This window comes from Paramacrobiotus metropolitanus, unplaced genomic scaffold, assembly GCF_019649055.1.
Source record: "Paramacrobiotus metropolitanus isolate TYO unplaced genomic scaffold, Prichtersi_v1.0 Parri_scaffold0000068, whole genome shotgun sequence".
Taxonomy (NCBI): domain Eukaryota; kingdom Metazoa; phylum Tardigrada; class Eutardigrada; order Parachela; family Macrobiotidae; genus Paramacrobiotus; species Paramacrobiotus metropolitanus.
In genome coordinates, this window is record NW_026570288.1 from 529,822 (window position 1) to 549,293 (window position 19,472).

Below are 19,472 nucleotides of genomic sequence, written 5' to 3' on the forward strand. Positions count from 1 at the left end.
ATCTTGACTATATAAAGACGAAGCGCATACGGAAAAGCCTCTTGTATAAAATAATAGTTATCTAATATTTCTGTACTCTTGCAATGAATTACACACTTTTCAAAGTATCGCATCACTGTCGATTATGCCATAATATTTTGTCTAACAAGGAAAATCGTAGAACAGTGGAAACCAGACACTTCTTCGTGAGTATTATCAATGGTTTGGTTCGGGTCTTAATCGTTATGCAATCGTATAAAGAATATCAGTTAAAATACAACTTTTACTCCAGCGGATGGTATGCTTTTTATCGGAAAACAGGCTACCAGACACCTGTGTAATTATGAGTTTATATGGTTTTTACGGCATAGGAAGCTTGGCGAAAAAGGTCACCGGATGAGAAATTGGCAAATTTTACTTGTGATAGAGACGTGTTTAAAAATATACACGAGATGCCGGTTTATGCGTTATCAGCTTTACTGACAATTAGAAATATTTTCGGGTTTGAACTCTGAACAGCCGGGTACATAGCGCACACCACCGGATAAAAACAAGATTACACCTCCAAACTGCAGGCAAAATCGGGGATTAACTGAATAAGCAGGAACTTTGCGGAATAATAATTCTAGTCTCTGAACCACAAATCAAGCCAGAGCTCAACAAAAAGATAATAACAGGGAGAAGGGGGCACACATCACAGTCTATATATAACACACCATCGCGGGGGACAAAAGATCCCTTTGAAAAGCATGGCGCGCGCGTCACAAAACAACATAAAATCTCTCTAGAATCTCTTGCATTCTCTTGCATTCGTCTCAGATATCGGCGGATCCACGACGCCACTGCGAATAGGAGGTAGCCGCCGGCGGCGGCGGGGAGGCGACGTAGACGCCGCTGGCGTTGCCGTACGTGTACTCCGGCATGGGGCCGCCGCCGTGCACGTAGCCGGCCGAGGACTAGAGGGACGGGGATTTCGCCGGTGCGCAGGAAACGGTTGAGCTCCTCCTCCGTGTCGAAGATCCAGATGTTGAAGGGCGAGCCGGGCACGTGCTCGCCGGACCATTTCACTTCGATGCGGTAGTCGCCGGGCTCGGTGGGGTCGTACTTGCACAGGATGGTGCGGTCCTTCTGACTCTCGCGCTGCATCTCCACGCGGAAGGCGCCTACAAGACCAAAAAATAAATTATAATTTTTATGGCTTTATTTACAAGGTAAAAAAATATTATAAATTGTATTCTTATTTTAATATATTAAATAGAAATTTTACAATTATTTTTAAATTAAAAATTATTTTATTTTATAATTACTTTTAGATTATTCTTTTAAATTATACTCAATTACCATTCAACCAATCAATCATTATTGTAATTTAAACAGTTTTTCGCTTAAAAATAACTTTTTTATTTTCAAATCATTTTTTGTCCTTTCTTATACCTAGTTTTATTGTTTTTGGGAATTTTTATACTATTTTTAGGAAATTTATAACTTACTTCTGATAAGTCATCCGCAGAGTTGGAAGCCAGTAAAACTGATTGTAAAACGTACCTTTGGGCCCGCGCACGCGCACGGTTAATTGCCCAGCACCGGCACCTTTGGTCTCGCACATGAACCGGCTCTGATAACTGGCCAGCACATCGTGATTCACCCCGGACCGTACACGCGCACCTTGCTGGGATCGGGTGTACCGGCAATTTTAATGGCAAATGGACTTCCTATAAACAGAAACACAGAAAACATTGTAATAATCAATGCGATGATGGAGCTAACCGTTGACAGCGTCCTGGGCACGTGTTCTCCGTTGTACTTGATGGTGAGCAAATGTTGACCGGCTTCGGCTGGTTTGATTCGCAGTGTGTACGTTCCGTCCCGGTGGTCATACAGCTCACAGAACGCCTCTTTATGCGGACCCATACAGTGTACGGACAGTTCGCCTGCAGAATTATTACATAATTAACATCCACTAGACTTCATTATCTGTGCTTATAATGGTTTGGGAACACACTGCCGAATCTTGAATGTGTAAAGGACGCGTATAGAATAATCGGTTGTGCCATATTATTTTGTCTAATAAGGAAAATCGTAAAACAGTGCAAACTAGACAATTCTTCGGTGGCAATTTTAATGGTTTGGTTACGGCTATATTAAATCGTTATAAAACATACAAAAAATAAATGAAGAAATTAAAATAAACTTTTTTTACATCAGGCGGATGGTTTGCTTTTGTTTGACGTACCATTAAAGCAGCTACTCATATACAGCATATTAAGCTGTAATACTGCCGCATTTATTTATGTGTACAGTGTATTACAACGATTATTATATTTTATCACATAGTATGTACGTTTGTATATTGTAGCAAAACTTTTCATAAGAAAAATCTACAATACGGCCTTCCGCTTCAGCAGCAAAAAAATATGTTTCTTAAGCGCCACGCGGTACACTGCTCTTCACTTGTTGTTACAACGATTACAATACGCAAAGGGCTACCAATTTCCACTGTTCTGCGATCAACCTCTCTCGGCACAATATTGTGGCACAATTCATACTGCCACCACGATAATGATAACTGACACCCCCCATAATGATAATTTAACACCCCCCATAATGATAATTTTTATACGTGGCATAATTTTTAAATCGCATATTATTATTCTGCCGGGAATGTAACACGAGGATACTTTTCGGACTTACCTGGTCCGGCGCGTCGCGTATCGATCATACTCTTGATATCCTTGCCGATCATCCCGCTCTTGATATCCCCACTGACCACCACCTTACTGGCATCCCCGGCGGACGCCACCGTCAGTTTGTACGGGCACCCTTTCACCGTGTCCCCGCTCCATTTGACGTTGAGGACGTAGGAGCCGCTGTGCTGCGCCGTGTACGTCGCTTTGTAGACGTTACTGCCCAGATGCTGCAGCGTCACCGGGATGTCGGCTTTGATGCCGCTGATGTGGACTTCCGGTTCGCCGGGTCCGGCCTCCTAGCCGTCGATGATGAACTCGGCTTCCTCGCGCACTTTGGCCTCCGTCAGACCGCGATCGCGCAGCCGCACCCGGCCGGCGTCGATGGGGATGAGGGCCGGCTCGGCCCAGCCGGGGAACGGGGAGTGCGGGATGGGCTGCTCCGACCACCACACGTGGATATCGTGATGACCTATAGTGTGGCAGTTTTACTTTCAAACGCACGTATTTTAATTCAGAAGCGAATTTTATTATTTTCTGCGTATTGACATGCTATACGGAAGATGCACTACATCTACCGTACTAGATGACCAACCACACACAGTCGGTAGAGTGGGAATCTCTGTTCTGAACGGTGATCTGCTCCTAACTCCTACGCTCACAACCAGTATCTGGATGATGTTCATCCAGATTCAAATGTGACTTCCTGCAGGTACACACTAATGCTTTCGCCACAAGAAGGTAACTCAGGATCTCCTAACCTTTAATCATAATCTGAAGACTGCACACACTGCATACAGACTCTCCAGCCAACACCATCAAATCTGCACACACCGCATACAGATCTGCCAAGACCAAACTCACACTCAAACTCTCAAGTCAGACTCCGACAAGACTAATCACACAAACAGAATCGCTGATGGAATTAGCGATCAAAAGCTTTAGATAAGAACAGGTAAATCGTACGTGAACTACGACGTACGTACAAAGTATGGGCATACTACGCCTACTGCGTCAGTATTTTAGTTTCTTTTTCGATTCCAGGATGCCTGATACTGATTATCACCTGACTAGAAAACCGAAATAATTCTTTTTGAACGCACAAACGTAGTACAATGGCTGACTGTGGAAAACCCCAGTTCCAAATCGATAATAAAACTTTGCTATCTGTCCTCGCTTAATTTGCAAACTCTAAGAAACCATCAAACTTTATTTTAAAAATAAATGTTTTTCTAATAAAGTTTTATATTTCTAAATTTTTGGAAAATTTTTAAATTTTTGCTGTTACTACCGGCTAGAATTGTTAAATGCTCCGTCAACGCTGTCCAAAGCGTAGAACATGGAAAAACCCAATAAAATTAAGTACTCGAGCTCTATCATGGAGCTATCCGAACATTAAGTCCAATTTCTACTGTTTTTGGGACCCAAAAACAGTAGCTTTTCACAGCAAATCTTTGGGCCAGCAGATACATAACAAGAGTAAAATTGGTGATATTTCTGAACCATGTTGCTTTTCAAAGCTTTTCATATCGGATAAACAAGCTACATATTGCAGTGGGTGCAATTTATGCCAGACTATACAGATCTGCAATCTGTAGTAGTTCATACCGCAGTAATTTATATTACGGTTAAAATAGCTGTTTAAATATTTGTTCATCTACTGTATTAATTAATTTTGTCGCTGTTTTAAATTGTCGCGTTGTGCTTACCTTCTGAAACTGACGGGTCCACTGGGCCCGCGGACTTCCGCCGACAGTTTCCCTGGACAGGCTTCCGACGTATCGAAGGTGATCGTAGAATATTTAATTTATATGAAACATAATCCTACCTATTTGTTCCGATCGCTTTCGAAACGCTGGGCCCGTGAGGACCGTCGGCGATCACAATCATCAAAGAGCAGGGCAAAAAAGAATGCACACCGGAGAAACAAGCTCGCACGAATTTCTGCGGCAGCGTTTGTCCATGGAAATTCAACGAGGAAATGCGGCGTCAGTGCTGGGGACGATGGAAGGGCGGATAAGCCGAACGAAATTTTTCTGTTAATATCTTAGCGTGTTTTTTTTTGAATTTGTGTATTGCGAGTTTGATTTGACCAATAAAGTTACAGTATCCTGATCGGAGTGTTCCCTAAGGTAATGTGCAAAGCTTCAGCTTTCAAAGGTGTGATGATGTTACTGTGCACTGTGACTTGCTTTCGACTTGCACTAAACATCGTGGTGTTCGCGTTGACCACAGATGGCACAACAGTGTTGGCTACCATATCCACAGAACCGACCCGCGGCTGTGCAGTGACCTTTGTTCCATAGGTGGCACACTTCGTCATCTTTGGCTCCCCGCTACCTGCGGGAGGCTGAGAACCAACCTGACCTACCCACGATGAGCGACGATTGCTGGTACTACTTTGCAATAGCGGACATTCAGGCCTGATGTGTCCGAATTTCCAGCAGTTATAACACTGGACCTCAGTATTTCTGCCTACACCGCCTGTGTGATGACCAGCGTCATGCCCAAGTGGTTGCATCAAATACTTGGTATAAGCGTCGTCATTTCTGCGCTACCACTGCATGACATCATTTGGATTTCGTCAAACGACTAAACGGAACTGTCGGTCATAATCAAGCCACTGGTCAACAGCAGTTCCTTTCCCCGCTTATATCTGCGCGACGTGATCTATGTAGTTCATCATAGGTAGGTCCACCTCCTGGTATATGGCACACCGATATATTTTTAGCACGGCAAACGCCCTCATCCATGGACTGAAGTCTCGAATCTGCGCACTTTTGCCAAATGCATTCTTAGTGTCGACTACGCTTGAGGGGGACATTTGTTTAGCAGTTAATCAAGAAGGTTTACGAATTACCTTTTGCGAATAAAGCTATGAAGAAAGTCCTTGACCGAGCTACTGCCACTATTCAGCGAAGAGAAATGCTAGGAAACGTAGTGACCTTTCTGTTGCACAGAAACTCAGCTGAATATGTACTACACGGGGGTAATTCCACCTCTCTTGTCAGACCAGTTCCGCCTCAGCCTCCTTTGGGTGAGTGACCGGATTGACTACCACAGAATTCGTGGGAATTTTTTATTATTTTCACCGAATATCATCCAGAAATTATAGCGACAAAAACCAAATTTTTAGAAAATCTTCGGATTTCATAACTTTGATCACGATTACAGGAAACGCGGAGGCGATAGTCGAGACTGTTTTTTAAACGTTACCGACCAAGTCGTCGCATAAAATCTCGTCGCGGGACACTTTTCGGCCATTTTAGGTCGCGGGGACAGTTCATTTAAGGACTTGTCGTCGCTAGACTTTTCGTCTTGAGACATCTGGCAATCAGACATGTGGTTACACGGACAACTCGAGTTCAGACATTTCGTCGTCAGGACAATTGGATTCGCAATTTTTTAATTGAAAATTTTAATTTTAGCTTGAATATGCCGCCGTTTCACTCAAAATTTATCTCATTTAGACAAGCCCAGCATATGGAATAACTCCTTATTTTTAAAAATTTCGAAAACATTATATTATTTCGATTATTAGTACTAGTAGATATTGAGCAAACTTACCCAGTTATTCAATTAGGTACTTGCGTGTAAAACATGCAGTAAAATCTAAAAACTGCTCTGTGTTATACAGAAACACTATTACAAATACTGTATGTTAAGATTCAATATTTTTGTGGTTTCTGCAGTTAAAATATTAGAAAATTGTGCATTATGGCAAACCATCAACAATTATATTATAATAATTGTGTGTATTTGAAGTTTGTGCACGATTAACAGAGAGGAAAGCAAGAGAGACTTGATTGCCATTATTAATTTAGGTTGGAACATTTAGCAAGGAACAAGCTTCTCTGCACACTGTACAGTCTATCATTATTCATACGTGTGCACAGCAGACATCGTTAAACGCAGAATCACTTTCTCACTTCAAGACAGTGATAAAGGGTGTCCCAGTTTCCATCACGCAGTACATTTTGACACTACAGAAACTGCATGAATAAAATAGTTTCTGGGCTACACTGACACAGATCGCACGTAAATGTCAGTGATTTTCAATTGTCTCCGTGTTTGAAGGATGACAATACTTTTCCCCTTCTGCCTTCTGGTTGTAATGCCAGAGAAGTCATGATCTGTTCCTTTAAAAATCAGTTTTTCAGTGGCAAAACCAAAGTTTCAGAATCAGCCGCTCGTAAACAAATATTTCCTCAATTTTTCAGCTAAAGGTTACAGTTCCAGGTTGACCGCCTTGCCAACATCGTCAACGACTATAACAACCAGGAAAAGGTCGGATTCTTGCGAAACACTGCGGCAGACCTGGAATTGAGTGTGTGAGCGGTCAGTTACGCATATTTTCATTAGCATAAGCAAGATGTTTTTGTTTGCTAAATCTTGAATGTGTCGAACTGTGGTGTGGTTAATTAAACTTTTGCATGCCTTAGTTTTTGTAATTTTGAGCAATAACGATCGCGGTTGGTTAAACTCCTTCCACGATTTTTATTAACTGTATCTACTTCGGTTTTGTTTTATATTTTATTAAGACTTTCTTCTTGGCGGTTCTGATTTGTCATTAACTTCGGCTTGAAAATAACAAAATTTCACACAACGAAAAGTCCATCAACGAAAAGTCCGTGCGCCGAAATGTCCTAGCCTGGCAACGAGTAGTTTGCTACCAATTGTCGCGTTAACGAAACATCCGAAAACGAAATGTCCGTAAAACGGAACGTCCACATACGAGTTGTCCCACGACCAGAAGTCCTCTAAACGAAGTGTCGCCGACGAAATGTCCCGCGACGAACTGTCTCGCGACGACTTGTCACGTAGCCGTTTTTTAAAACCCAAAAGAAAATGGCTATTCCCACCACCCTGGCACGTCTATCTTATGGCTATTCCCACCACCCTAGCATATCTTATATGTATATGAAGCAAGCCGCGTCCAAATCGACGCGCTTGCTTCATATACATATAAGATATGCTGCATGGAGGTTATAAAACTAAATCCTGATCTTTTCACAATATTATACTAGCCATTTTCGGATACCGTGTTCGATGTATGATGTTCGCAACGTAACGTTTTGTGCGGACATTACTGACACACGCTTCCATACGAACAGTACGAATACAAACAGCACATACAAACAGTACTTCCGATGTGTGTTCGTACTGTTTTTCCATGGCGTCGGTTGCGATACTGAATGCCTTCAACTTGCTAGTTGCTACATATATATCTTTTTCCAGTCGGTACATGGAAAGATTTGGATCTCGTTTCTGGAGGTTAAAAAATTAAACTAAATTAAAAATTAAATTTTAAAAAATTAAATGGTGGTATGCGGAGTCAAAAGTGGTGCGCAAAAGGTGGTATGAAAGGTGGTACTAGGAGCCAACGGTGGTATAAAGGTGGTATGCGGAGCCTTCACCATAATATTTTGCATAACAAGGGAAATCGTAGAACAGTGGAAACCAGAAGCTTCTTTGCGAGATATTCTTAATGGTTTGCTTAGGGTATTAATCTTTACAAAATCGTACAAGGAATCAATTAAAATAAACAGTTTTACTTCAAGCGGATGGTCTGCTTTTTAACGGAAAACAGGCACCTGCCTGTCAGATATGACACAGAAGCAGAGAGCAAAATGGGAGCAATATCCTCCTTTATTGTGTAACAATAAAGCAACCAACAAAAACAACACAGAAAACCCGATGTGGTAAAGCTGTGGTGAAAGTGGCTGCCAGCGAGCTCGGTGGAAATCGTGATAATCCCGCGGCATGCAGCAGCTGAATCACAGCTGGTACCGCAAAGCATGGAATCGCTCGTAAGCGCTGGGCCACACCTCCAAAGTGCATAGCGAACGCTGATTGGTCAGCGTAGACAAAGTATACGCTGAGTTATCAGCGTATATGAGCGGCACGGATGGCGTGGCCATACGCGTGCGGGCGACAGAGCAAGCCACAAGAGGTGTCTACCGCCTCGAGTGAGCGGTCTCTGACATGCCTGATTATGAATATGGTTTTACGGCATACGAAGCTTGGCGAAAAAGGTCATCCGGATGAGAAATTAGCAAACTGTACTTGTGTTCGAGTTTATAATGGAGATACCTGGTATTTTTAAAAATATACACGTGATACCGGTTTACACGTTATCAGTTACTAACTGTTAGAAATATTTTCGGGTCTGAACTCAGAACAGCCGGGTACAGCGCGCACACCACCGGATAAAAACAAGATTACAACTCCAAACTGCAGGCGAAAATCGGGGATTAACTCAATTTAACTGGATAAGCAGGAACTTTGCGAAATAATAATTCTAAACTTTGAACCACAAATCAAGCCAGCGCTCAACAAAAAGATAATAACAGGGAGAAGGGGCACACACCACAGTCTATAACACACCGCCGACGGGGGAAGAAAAGATCCATTTGAAAAGCATGGCGCGCGTCACAAAACAACATAAAATCTCTGCAATCTCTTTCATTCGTCTCAGATATCGGCGGATCCACGACGCCACTGCGAATAGGAGGTAGCCGCCGGCGGAGGCGGGAGGCGACGTAGATATATAATTATTATGTAATACGTAATTCTGCAGGCGAACTGTCCGTACACTGTATGGGTCCGCATAAAGAGGCGTTCTGTGAGCTGTATGACCACCGGGACGGAACGTACACACTGCGAATCAAACCAGCCGAAGCCGGTCAACATTTGCTCACCATCAATACAACGGAGAACACGTGCCCGGTACGCTGTAAACGACGAATTCCGTCGTCTGACTTATGTATATTGCGAATTGTTGTGATAATTAACTGTGGCTAACTGCAAGAAGTCCGTTTGCCATTAAAATCGCCGGTACACCCGATCCCAGCAAGGTGCGCGTGTACGGCCCGGGTGTAAGTCACGGTGTGCAGGCCAGTTATCATTTCGGACGTACCTGGTCCAGCGCGGCGCGTATCGATCATACTCTTGATATCCTTGCCGATCATTCCGCTCTTGATATCTCCACTGACCACCACCTTACTGGCATCCCCGGCGGACGCCACCGTCAGTTTGTACGGGCACCCTTTGACCGTGTCCCCGCTCCATTTGACGTTGAGAACGTAGGAGCTGCTGTGCTGCGCCGTGTACGTCGCCTTGTACACGCTGCTGCCCAGATGCTGCAGGGTTACCGGGATGTCGGCTTTGATGCCGCTGATGTGGACTTCCGGCTCGCCGGGTCCGGCCTCCGAGCCGTCGATGATGAACTCGGCTTCCTCGCGCACTTTGGCCTCGGTCAGGCCGCGACCGCGCAACCGCACGCGGCCGGCGTCGATGGGGATGAGGGCCGGTTCGGCCCAGCCCGGGAACGGAGAGTGCGGGATGGGCTGCTCCGACCACCACACGTGGATATCGTGATGACCTGTAGCATGACAATGGTACTTCACAAAAATTCACGTATTTTAATTTAAATGTAGATTTTGTTATTTTCCCCGTATTGTATTTTCTTTGTGAGTTCCAGTACCTAATGATATTATCACGTGACTACAGAGCAAAAATAAGTACTTTGCGATACAAATGTAGTATAACGGCTAATTGTGGCTAACCCCATTCCCAACTGTCTATTCTCGCTTAATATGTAAAGCGCAAGAAACAATCAAACGGTATAATTTAATTTTTTTCTTAAAGCTATTACTACCGGCTAGAATTGCTAAATATTCAGTCAACGCTGTCCCAAGCATGGAACAGGCAAAGACACAATAAAGATCCGTACTCGAGCTCCGTTATGGATTTATCCGAACATTTAAGTCAAATGTCTATCCTAAATTAAAGCAGTAAATTCTTACAGCAAATCTTTGGGCCAGTAGGTAACAGTAAAAACGCTAATATTTCTGAACTATTTGATTTACAATGAATCTTATAAATATTTAATAAACGAGCTAACTAATGCAATTGATGCGGCGTACGTCAGACTATAGTAATTTATACTGCAATAATTCATAATACCGCAGTTAAAATAGCCGTTAAAATAATTGCTCATTTACTAATCATATCAACTGATTTTGTTAATTTCGTTCTTTTTCAATACTTTTAGTCATTGTCGTTGTGCTTACCTTCGGCAATCGCGGTGAAGCTGACTTTGACCCGGTCCTTGCCCACGTTCTCCACCTTGACGGGGATCAGTCCACTGGGTCCGCGGACTTCCGCCGACAGTTTCCCGCGATTGGCTTCCGACGTTTCGAACGTGATATTTTTCTCGTTGCAAGGACAATAAATTTTCATTATTACAAGACGCACAAGAGAACATCAGAAAACAAAAAAACACCCAAAATGCCAAGAAACCGAAGAAAATATTCCTAAAAAGGATAAGAAACCAAGAAACCAGACCGAAAACAATGGATCGGTAAAACAACAATTCCTGGAAAAGGTCGGGCAATAAAACAGTCGAAAACCGAAATGCCGGTCAGTAATCTCTCGGTCAGCAGGTTGTGTTATTTACATGCTAGCAGGTAGCAGTATCGGTCAGCAAATTGTTTGGAAGGAAAACGGTGGTCAAAGATTTTACGTGCTCCCCAAGTTCAAGGTCATTCTTCAGTACTGATGAAGAAGATTTTTTTCAGAGCGGCTGTCCAGGTACCACATCAATGCGAACAAAGTTAAGTTTCGCAGGGAATGGCATGGTACCTGAGCCAACAGGTCATCCATTTTGCCAGTGAATCGTGCATCTCCCGCTTGCCACTGCGTCAGTAATTGTATCAAGATCCTTTTTGGTACAGGACGAGCGTCTAGTTGGCTTTGCAACATTCGAATGCCTTCGTCGCCCATCGGTTGGCAATTATTTTCCAGAAACTGCCTTGCAGACTGCATTTGCTCGTTTTGATTTGTGTTGATGACACACTTGCTTAAAAAAATGTCAGTACTTAAGTCCAGATATTGCGGTGTCCAAAACCTGCGGTAATAAGGCCCAACAAAAGCTTCCCAGTTACACCTGCATGATTCGGCATCCACGTACATCAGTCCTTTCATATACACATTCTCTAGGATTAATTTGTCACAAACGATATTCCAATGAGATCGAAATTGAAGAGTTAACAAGCTGGACCACGACAAGACATCTGGCGCCCAAACGTACCAGTTCGAAATAATGATTGCCTGCAGCTTGATGCTTTTTGCTTTTAGTAGGCCAGTCAGAATAGCGATGGGATCGGTGGAGCGGGAAGAGTGCCAGCCACTACCCGATAGTATAATTGTTTTTGTAAATCGGTTAATATTTTCTTCAAAAGCTAAAGCTAGCTGGTCATTCCCATATTTCTGCAGATTAAATTCCATCCGCAAACCAGCGGGAGCGGTTGTTAAAATGATGCGCCAGAATTTACACACTTTACGACAATTCAGTTCGTCCTGAAATTCCAGAAAGGAAAATATCCGATGGAAGGCTTCCACTGGAATACAAGTATTTATACACGGTTGATGCTGATACAGTGCTGTGGATATGGTAGCCTAATAAAAATAAAAAGATAAAAACGATCATTCATCCGATCGATTTTTTACTGAAGTATGGTAGGACACTGGGCATATACAGCGCTGCCGGGCCAAGCAGGGCCAAGCTGCGACACCAATCAGAGCTGCTTGTAGGAAGTCGAACTGTTGGCCAGCAAACTCTCGGTCAGCAGGTTTATTGATCAGCAATATATCAGTCATTAAACTGTCGGGAAGCAAAATGAAGGTCATGGGTCAGGTCAAGCAAAATGGACATGCTACGGGCAGAGACGGGTATACATAAGCCCCTTAAAAATGACCGCCACCCCATCTCCTTAATCACTCCCTGACCCTTACTGATATAAATAAAGATAAAAAGATTTGTTGCTAATGAACCCGGCAGTGACCTGACATGTGAGTTACACGAGGAAAGCTTTGAAAACAACCAAAAGGGCATAGAAAATACGTCCATTTCATTTTACGCAACTATGTACTGCGTCCTAACTTGGCCCGGCAGGGCTATAGTCTGTAGCGCAGGCCATTTTTGCTTTAGTAAACAAGTACTATCAGTTTTTGTAGTATGCGCGCATTTCTACATATCCGATTCTGCCTCGTAAATACCCGAAATACCCGATTCCGATCGTATCTTGATTACCAAAATGTGACTTCTTACCAGAAAGGATCTGAACGCAATGGGCTTGTCGCGTTCTCTTTCTAAATACCTCTTCCCATTACGCAGTTCATAGGTTGTTGTCCGCTTAGCCATTATCCGAAATACTTCGACCTAATAAAACAAAATTTAAAGCGTCTGTAGTGTGCATCAGCATCGTCTTTTAAAGCTAACGTCAGAATTACAGTATATAGCACGGGCGACGTGAAATTTGGCCGACCAGTGTTTCGTGCCGCAATGGGTGTACTGATTGAGTCTGATTCAAATAATAGTTTCTGCGATTTGTTTGATTTTTGCGTCACATACGTAGTACAAATGACTTGTTATGGGTGTACTGATTGAGTCTGATTCAAATAATAGTTTCTGCGATCTCGTTTGATTTTTGCGTCACATACGTAGTACAAATGACTTATTGTGCTTGAATTGTTACAGACTATAGCTGTCCATAATTGTGGCAGCTTATCTTGAACGTTTGTCTACAATCTCATGCAGGCTACGCCTGATTGTTGTAGGCGTCAAGCCTACTAAACAAACAATCAAACAAAACCACGTTTACCCTGCCTACCTTAGTACAGCTGTGTTTTTTGGTAGATAAGCATACTTCATGGTTCAGACTGCTCAGCAAACTGATCACCGTTTATTATATCGACAGCACCGTAGTACCATAGAGGCTGGTTCGCGGATAGAACCGAAAATGCAAGGTGAACATGGTGCATGCGGTTTGATCACTGCTTATGCATTGTTATTTGCGGTTCTTATAAGTTTCTTAGGCTTGTTAGCTTGATTAAGGGATCTGGCCCGGCACATATCACCAAATTCGTGCACATCCACGGGAACTTTCGCTGTCGCGCATTCCCAAATGCTGTTTTGCATTGCTTTATGGCATTGTTTAACCAGATGATTTGTGTACATGGGCGTAAAAACCGTTCGTTCACGTATGAGGTTCGGGAGTTATGGCTGCAAGAAAATATGCCAAAATTTTTAAATGTATTGAGGTGTACTCGTACCAAAAGTTTCGTTATAAACCGACCTTCTAATTTTGCACGTAAACGCAAATACAGAAGAATTTTAAAATAAATTAAAAAAATTTAAAATTCATTTTAAAATTTGCAAAAAAAATGTGCAGCTCTGGTTCGGTGTAACAACGATCTTCATATTGTAAGAGGAGAATCCTCTTGTACACACAGCAGCCGCCCATCCGCCGCCTACCTGGTTGGCTCAAGCACAAATATCTTGATCTTCGCCAACAGCGGCGATGGCACAGTGGCTGTGCTACGTGGATCACACACTCGGTAGCCAGCGGTTCGATTCCGCTCCATCGCCATTTTTCGGAATTTCCTCAACAGACAGGATCTTCATCTGACCGCCCTCCCTCGCTGAGATCACTACGGACAGCCGACTTATGGCTGCCTCTGTGATAATATTAACGCGCATTTACGAGTACGTACAAAATCTGAAGATCGGTTTATAATGACACTTCTGGTACTCCAGTCACTACACCTGAATGCATTTAAACGTCTTGGAATTTTCTTGCAGCCAGAACTCCCCAACCGGATGTTGCGCAAACGGACTTACGCCTACATTATAAAAAAATCATTTGGCTAAAATATATCATAAACTATAAAGGAATGCAAAACAGTGTTTGGGAGGGCTCGGCAGAGAAAGTTCCACGTCGATTTACAGAGGGTGTTCACGCCAAGTTGAGCAAGCAGTGAAAATAATTCTCAATAAGTTTTCGTTCGCTTTTTGATATCCGCTCGCCACTACGTTGCATACTCTAAAGTGTTCGTAACAGACCTGTGCAGTTATTTTTAACTATTTAACTTAACGCGAGTTATTTTCGAGTTATCGAGTTATAGCGTAACTCTGAAGCGTAACTCGCTTTCCCAAAAACTTACTCTAACGTAACTCTCCTGAAAATTCTTTGTATTGTCAATGGTAGCGTAACTCGCAGTATAACTCAAAACTTGATTTTCTTGCATCAGTAGCGTAACTCGCACGCTCTCTGTAACTCTTAACTCTAACTCTGGGTCAATTTTCCATAACTGCACAGGTCTGGTTCGTAATAATTTGGTGCCAGCTAGAAACTGCGAACGAGCAACACGGTTCAAAAAAACAGAATTTCCAACGAGGTACCGAGTTTTTCTCTTGTAACAATTTGTAAAAATATTTCAAAAATTATAGAACGTTTTCTAACGGAAACCATTGTAATCTTTTATGCAACGACATGCAGCGTTTTGAACTCGTATGGACCGGGAAGTTGGAAAACTAGGTTGGCAAAGAAACAGCTGGAAGACCAGAACGTACACCCTTCAGACCTCAGCCTCAGTGACAGCTGGAAGGAAAACTTTGACTATCCCTTAACAGAATCTATGCGATATTTTACGAAGACATCGAAGCGCAAGCGCTTAAAAAGATCTTGATTCGTGTCAATCGCGTGGTACCTGAAGATAAGACTCGCAAACGGCTCTCGCGAGTCCCTCGATTCTTCGAGTTTTTTCAACAGTCAAAATCTGGTACACATCATATTTATCGAAAAAACACAGATGTATCTTGCTTGTAAAAACGCTCAGTGAAAATTATGTCACGTCTTTAACTATTCCAAAAATTTTGAATCTGGGCTGAAGTGTTGGAAGGCAAAGAAAAAAAAACTGTCATCTCTGTTCAAAAAAATTTCGTGCCGTGGACCTACTGCGATACGCTTCGTTTTTCTTTTCACTGAAACAATCAACGTTGTGTATGTGAGGCGAGAAGCGGCTCACGTAAAGCGACAAAATCTTTCAAAGGATTTCAACGTATTGCGCCGTGGTGCAGTGGTACTGCCTACGCGGATCTAACGACGTAGCCGGGGTTCGATTCCCCTATCGGCGCCTTTTTCAGCCGTTTCTCGGTTTCCCTCGGATTGCGCCCTGCTTAGATGGTAGCAGATCGTGGTTCGATCACGGACCTATGGTATGAGACTGGTGTGCTAACCTCGAACGGGAGGAACAGAGCAAAAAAGAATAAAACGATAAAATGAATAGAGGATGCGGTGAGTCGGAGCCGCCGCTTAAAGGATCGCTTAGTCTCGCTACGAGGACGTAGCGAAAGCTGCAAAGGGGGTGTGAGGCGAGAAGCGGCTCACGTAAAGCGACAAAATCTTTCAAAGGATTTCAACGTATTGCGCCGTGGTGCAGTGGTACTGCCTACGCGGATCTAACGACGTAGCCGGGGTTCGATTCCCCTATCGGCGCCTTTTTCAGCCGTTTCTCGGTTTCCCTCGGATTGCGCCCTGCTTAGATGTACATAAACAATCTGATGCAGCCACTGGTTCATAAAGTCATCCCTAGGCTGCGTTCAGGGAAAGTAAGGAAGATGACAGTTCTCTCGGACATCCTTACAGTCCTTACTGTTCGCACAGCCGAAAAACCTGACCAGCGACTCGAACCACACTGAATCGAATTTAACTTGAAAGCCTTGAGACTTAGCTATATAGCCTATATTGCAGTTTTCACAACCAGCGATTTCGAAGTATGTATATATAATTTTTAAGCATTTTTTATATTTAGTTGGTGCGTTATCGTTTCGCGGTTTGTTTACTGTTCCTCGCAGACCCTGTTATACTTATAAAATTTGTGTGTCTCACAAAACAGCTTCTTCTGTGGAAAAATTTATTGTTGTTGTAGATAGAAAGGCTTTCAGATATCGTTTTTGTTTATGTAACAGTAAAGCTGAGGAAAGTTAAGTAAATTTATGCAAAAATGACTCAACGTAACCCTCTGTACACAAAACTGGTGCTATGTACCGGGCAAATCCCTTATAACTTATAAGCTCTAGTTTTAGCTCATGTTTTCTTAGGTTTCCTATTATTTTTTTATCTAATGTTTTTATCTTACGTTTTCTTACTTTCTTTATGTTATTCTTTGGTACTCTCGTTTTCTGTGATTTTCTTACTTTGTTAGGTGATCTACGTAGTTAAACTAACGAAGGTATAAATATTATTGGTATCAACAAACAGATTTTGGCTTCAACAGCTCACAATCTGTTATAGCAGAGTGCGAACTGCTTTACCCTTGGTGAGCTTCGGTATAGAATGCCTTGTTAAGTTTACTAAGACATATTTCGGCGATAATGAATTTTACTCACTTGGAACATGTTTAAATGCATTCAAAGGTGCTTCCTGGCACTAAAATTTTATGATAAGGGCGGTTCGCTTCCCCACCCTATGACGTGAAATCAACGATTACTAGTATTAGAATTACAATTGACCGCAGAAACATGCTCAGTGAAATCAATATAACGTTGTTTATCCAGTAATAGCCACACAATTAAGGCCATATGTAGTTTCCGTACTTCGAGGAAATCGAAATGAAAAAAAAATTAAGGCCAGATTTCCAGCGGTTATTAATTTTGGGGCTTTTAGCTAATTGTAAAGAATTAAGTCTCCTCTATCAGAATATGTCGTTTTCATTCAAGAAAAAGATTTGCTGAGTTTAAAAGACAACCGCTGGAACCTCGACTTAATAGCTATACAACTAAGTCCAGTATTCAAACCAATTTGTCATAGAAAGACCACAGAAGAAGTTCAAAATCGAAGTAATTAGTAAATTAGGATTAGTTACCCTACCTGTAGGTAGTTTACTAGTTTTAGTTATCCTACGTAGCAGGGACGGGCCGGACGGCAAATTTTAGTTATCCTAGTAATCCTGCGTAGCAGGGACTGATGCGTTAAGCCATTTTCAATTTCACATAAATACTCGTGTCTCCACGTTATCATATGTTAAAGTTCTTTACTGGACGGAAAAAAACTAAATGCGGAAAGGGAAATGCATCGATGCGTCTTGCAATTAAGCACATCCCATGGTCCCAACGTCCCATGGTCTTGCATGCACAGGTTAACGTCCTTTTACGCTATTAATGTACTCTTACCAATCCCCAAAAGTTCCACCGACGTGATTCATCCCCCTGTGCAATATAGAGAAGCTTTCTGCTTTCAACCTTTACGAATATTGTGTTGAAACTGTGCCCATGCTCACGATTCCACCACCAGAAGTCTTGCTTGCTGCGCGCCTTGGCAAGAACTGCAGTTATCCAACTCAGCGGCATACTAAGTCGCTTGTAACTGTTTAGCTCGAAAGATGGTCGTTCTCCAGAAGGCATGATCCACATGCGTCTTGCCACTTCCCTCACAATTTTGCCGTGCCTTTGAGCCTCGACAAAAGCGAAAGTATAATACGATCCTGCGATAACGGTGGCCGGGTACCAGCGAAATGCCTCGCTGTTTGAGCCCCGCCACAAAATTTGTACCGTGTCGCCCGGGGCGAAAAGGTAATGAGAAATTCTCCCAAAGCATCGATGAAAAGGGATTAGCTCAGTATGGTGGCCGGGATATCCAAAATCAATGAAACAACCTCTCGCTACGTCCACATCAACTATCAGGCCGTGACGGAATGATCCATCGTCATCCTGTACGTCCACGGCGCCATAACACCATACAAGATCGTTTTCGAACATATTATTATAGTCCTCCTTCCTAAGTGGCTATATGCAGTTAATGTTTACTGATGAAGTTAATTCAGGGCACAAGGAAACTGCAGATAGAGCGGCATGTTGCTCATTTAATACTATTAACTCAGACTAACCATAAGGCACATAACTCAGCATAAGCAGTAAGCACTACAGTACTAGCTAAAAAGCAAAAGAGCAAAGAAATACAGTACATAAATTAATTATTAACGGCGAAGCAGTAAAACATCCAATGGAATGGCTGGTACTTGGTAGGAATAACGTATGCATTACATTACATTATAATCAATACTTCTGTATGTTAGTCTGTTATGTCAGTCAGTGTAGCTATGTCTTGGTACACTAGCTATGTCTTGGTACGTACTAGGCATGTCAATAATCTGGTCGATCGTCGGAGGCTGATCTGAACCACGCGGGCGCGCTGCAGCAATCCTTTAGGGAAAGCATGAAAATTCATGCACGTAACATCTATGAGCATGTGTGCGCTTTGGTACTCTCATGTTCTGCCGGCCTACACAGTTGGTCGGAATGGAATATGGAATCGGAATATAATAGTCGGAACGGAATACAAATATTCGGAATTAAATTTCCGGAATAGGAATCGGAATACTAAATTTTTAACGGAACGGAATATATTAATTTAATCGGAACGGAATCATGTTTTCTCGGAACGGAATTAAAATATATTGATCCATAAAATTTAATTGTTATTTAAAAGTGTCTATAGCAGTATCTGTAATTACACACTAGCCGTGTGAAAAAGTAGGGTACTCGTACTTGTACTTTTATAAAATATAACGTACTCTGCCATATGCAGGCACCGCATTACCATGTTTACGTAATAAACCGCTGTCTGAAACATTCCCTTCGAGATTGACTCACAGTCACTTCTCTCTCTTTCCTATCGCCGTTTGATACACACTGCGTAAGTCTTACCAAAACTGTACTCAAGGGGTTAGCACTAGTGCTAACCCTAACCCCTTGAGTACAGTTTTGGTCTTACACGCCGATTTATTACCCAAAAGCGAAAACATCTTTTGTTTTAAAACAATAACAACTGAACACCGCCTCGGCTTCTTTTAACTCACAGTATTCACGCTAGCGATGAGAACAAATTAGCAGCTGATTGCGAATAGATGAAAGCTTAATCAAACTGGGGAAAGGCCAGAAGACGGCAAAACGTCTGGAGATGA

At 42.6% G+C, this 19,472-nt stretch overlaps 2 protein-coding genes across 4 annotated transcripts in view; both read right to left on the reverse strand.

Annotated features, from left to right (window-relative positions):
- Positions 1–18,515, reverse strand: part of LOC129594421 (filamin-C-like) — a 45,661-nt gene extending 27,146 nt beyond the window's left edge. Inside the window, exons 1-5 of one of the 3 annotated variants that reach the window (XR_008691192.1) lie at positions 17,790–18,515; positions 17,683–17,718; positions 12,778–12,888; positions 10,739–12,125; positions 9,768–10,047 (exon numbers count right to left, since the gene is read on the reverse strand). The gene's annotated coding sequence lies outside the window, so the exon portion shown is untranslated. Of the gene's footprint in view, positions 1–9,767; positions 10,048–10,738; positions 12,126–12,777; positions 12,889–17,682 lie in introns of those variants that run through there. The other 2 variants (XR_008691191.1, XM_055491108.1) reach the window with 2 other exon arrangements.
- On the reverse strand, positions 795–10,907 carry LOC129594415 (filamin-B-like). The gene is given in 8 exon segments (XM_055491097.1): positions 795–935; positions 1,048–1,142; positions 1,525–1,601; positions 1,645–1,691; positions 1,747–1,910; positions 2,671–3,135; positions 9,583–10,047; positions 10,739–10,907. Coding segments are annotated over 8 exon segments (1,623 nt in total).
- Positions 18,516–19,472: the final 957 nt, after the last annotated feature.